This window comes from Sphaeroforma arctica (genome assembly GCF_001186125.1).
Source record: "Sphaeroforma arctica JP610 unplaced genomic scaffold supercont1.8767, whole genome shotgun sequence".
Lineage (NCBI taxonomy): Eukaryota > Ichthyosporea > Ichthyophonida > Sphaeroforma > Sphaeroforma arctica.
The window spans coordinates 1-1,183 of record NW_014031791.1 but is presented as its reverse complement, the minus strand read 5'-3'; the positions used below and the strand labels follow the sequence as shown (position 1 = coordinate 1,183).

Genomic DNA, 1,183 nt, shown 5'->3' with positions numbered 1-1,183 from the left:
TGTGTGTGTATGTATGTATATATATACATTTATGTATGTATGCATTCGTGAATATAACACCCTTGCTTTGTTAAATTTAAATTTACTTCTATCACTGTGTACACAACTGGTATGTTGTGGTGCTGCTCAGTAGGTTTTTATCGGTGTCTGTCTATGTATAGTTATCTATGCTGTGATCTTTATCGTTTCAATCAGGAATGTGTGTGTATGTATCTGTGTATGTATCTGTGTATGCGTGTGTGTATCTATGCGTGTAAGTATGTGTGTATGTATGTGTGTGTATGTGTATGAGTGTGCGTATGTGTGCGTATATATATATATATATATATATATATATGTATATATATATATACGTGTGTGTGTATGTGTGCGTGTATGTGCATACTTAGTTTATGCGTATGTGTATATGTGTGTGTATGTGCGTGTGTATGTGTGCGTGTAAGTATGTATGAAGTTTTTGTGTTTATTTGTTAACCTACTGGTGTCCCAAAGGACGGAGGTGTGTTGTGAAACCTTAGCAGTGAGAGTTGCCTTTTGCACCTCATTTCGTATACCAGGGCCGATTGCACTAGAACTTCCTTGCACCTGTTTGCATATTTTAGGGCCAACTGCACCAGCAATCTCTTAGCTACTTCAATGCCGCGGTCACCCTGGGTAACTTCCACAGTCAGCTGTGGCAGAAAAGAGCGCCGCCATTTGCCGTACCCACAGCTGTGGATGTGATGGTCTCGGGTACCTACAGCCGGTTCCCCAAATTAGGTAAGTTCTTGTGCATATGACTTGTGCATATGTAGGTCGTATGGGAAGTTATTTGTGCACATATTTGTATGTATATGTAGTGCAGGCATGCATATGTTGGTAGACGTTTAGATGGATGTGTGTAGATACCAGCATGAGACATTGTAATGGTCTTTTGTGCATTCTGTAGGTCGCATTGGGATTTACTCTTGTACATATGTATGTATGCATCAGATGTATGCCCACTCAATGGGTCAGGGTGAATGTATATATACTTATTGTACATAGAGAGGGTATGCATACTCCGCGAAGATAAATACAATGCTCTCAGGCACCTGCTGTAGGTTCTGTAGATCAGGTCTGCAGTAGAGCACATATACATATAAACATATTGGTATCCATGGTGCATCTATAGAGGTCACACAGTGAAGACTTGCTAGCCGTT

The 1,183-nt window shown here is 40.2% G+C and overlaps 1 protein-coding gene across 1 annotated transcript; it reads left to right on the top strand.

Annotated features, from left to right (window-relative positions):
* Positions 1 to 602: 602 nt before the first annotated feature.
* Positions 603 to 779, top strand: SARC_16746 (hypothetical protein; the record flags this gene model as incomplete). The annotated part of the gene is made up of 1 exon (XM_014289154.1): positions 603 to 779. A coding segment is annotated over one exon (177 nt), but the record flags the coding sequence as incomplete, so codon positions are not given.
* Between the last annotated feature and the right edge of the window lie 404 nt (positions 780 to 1,183).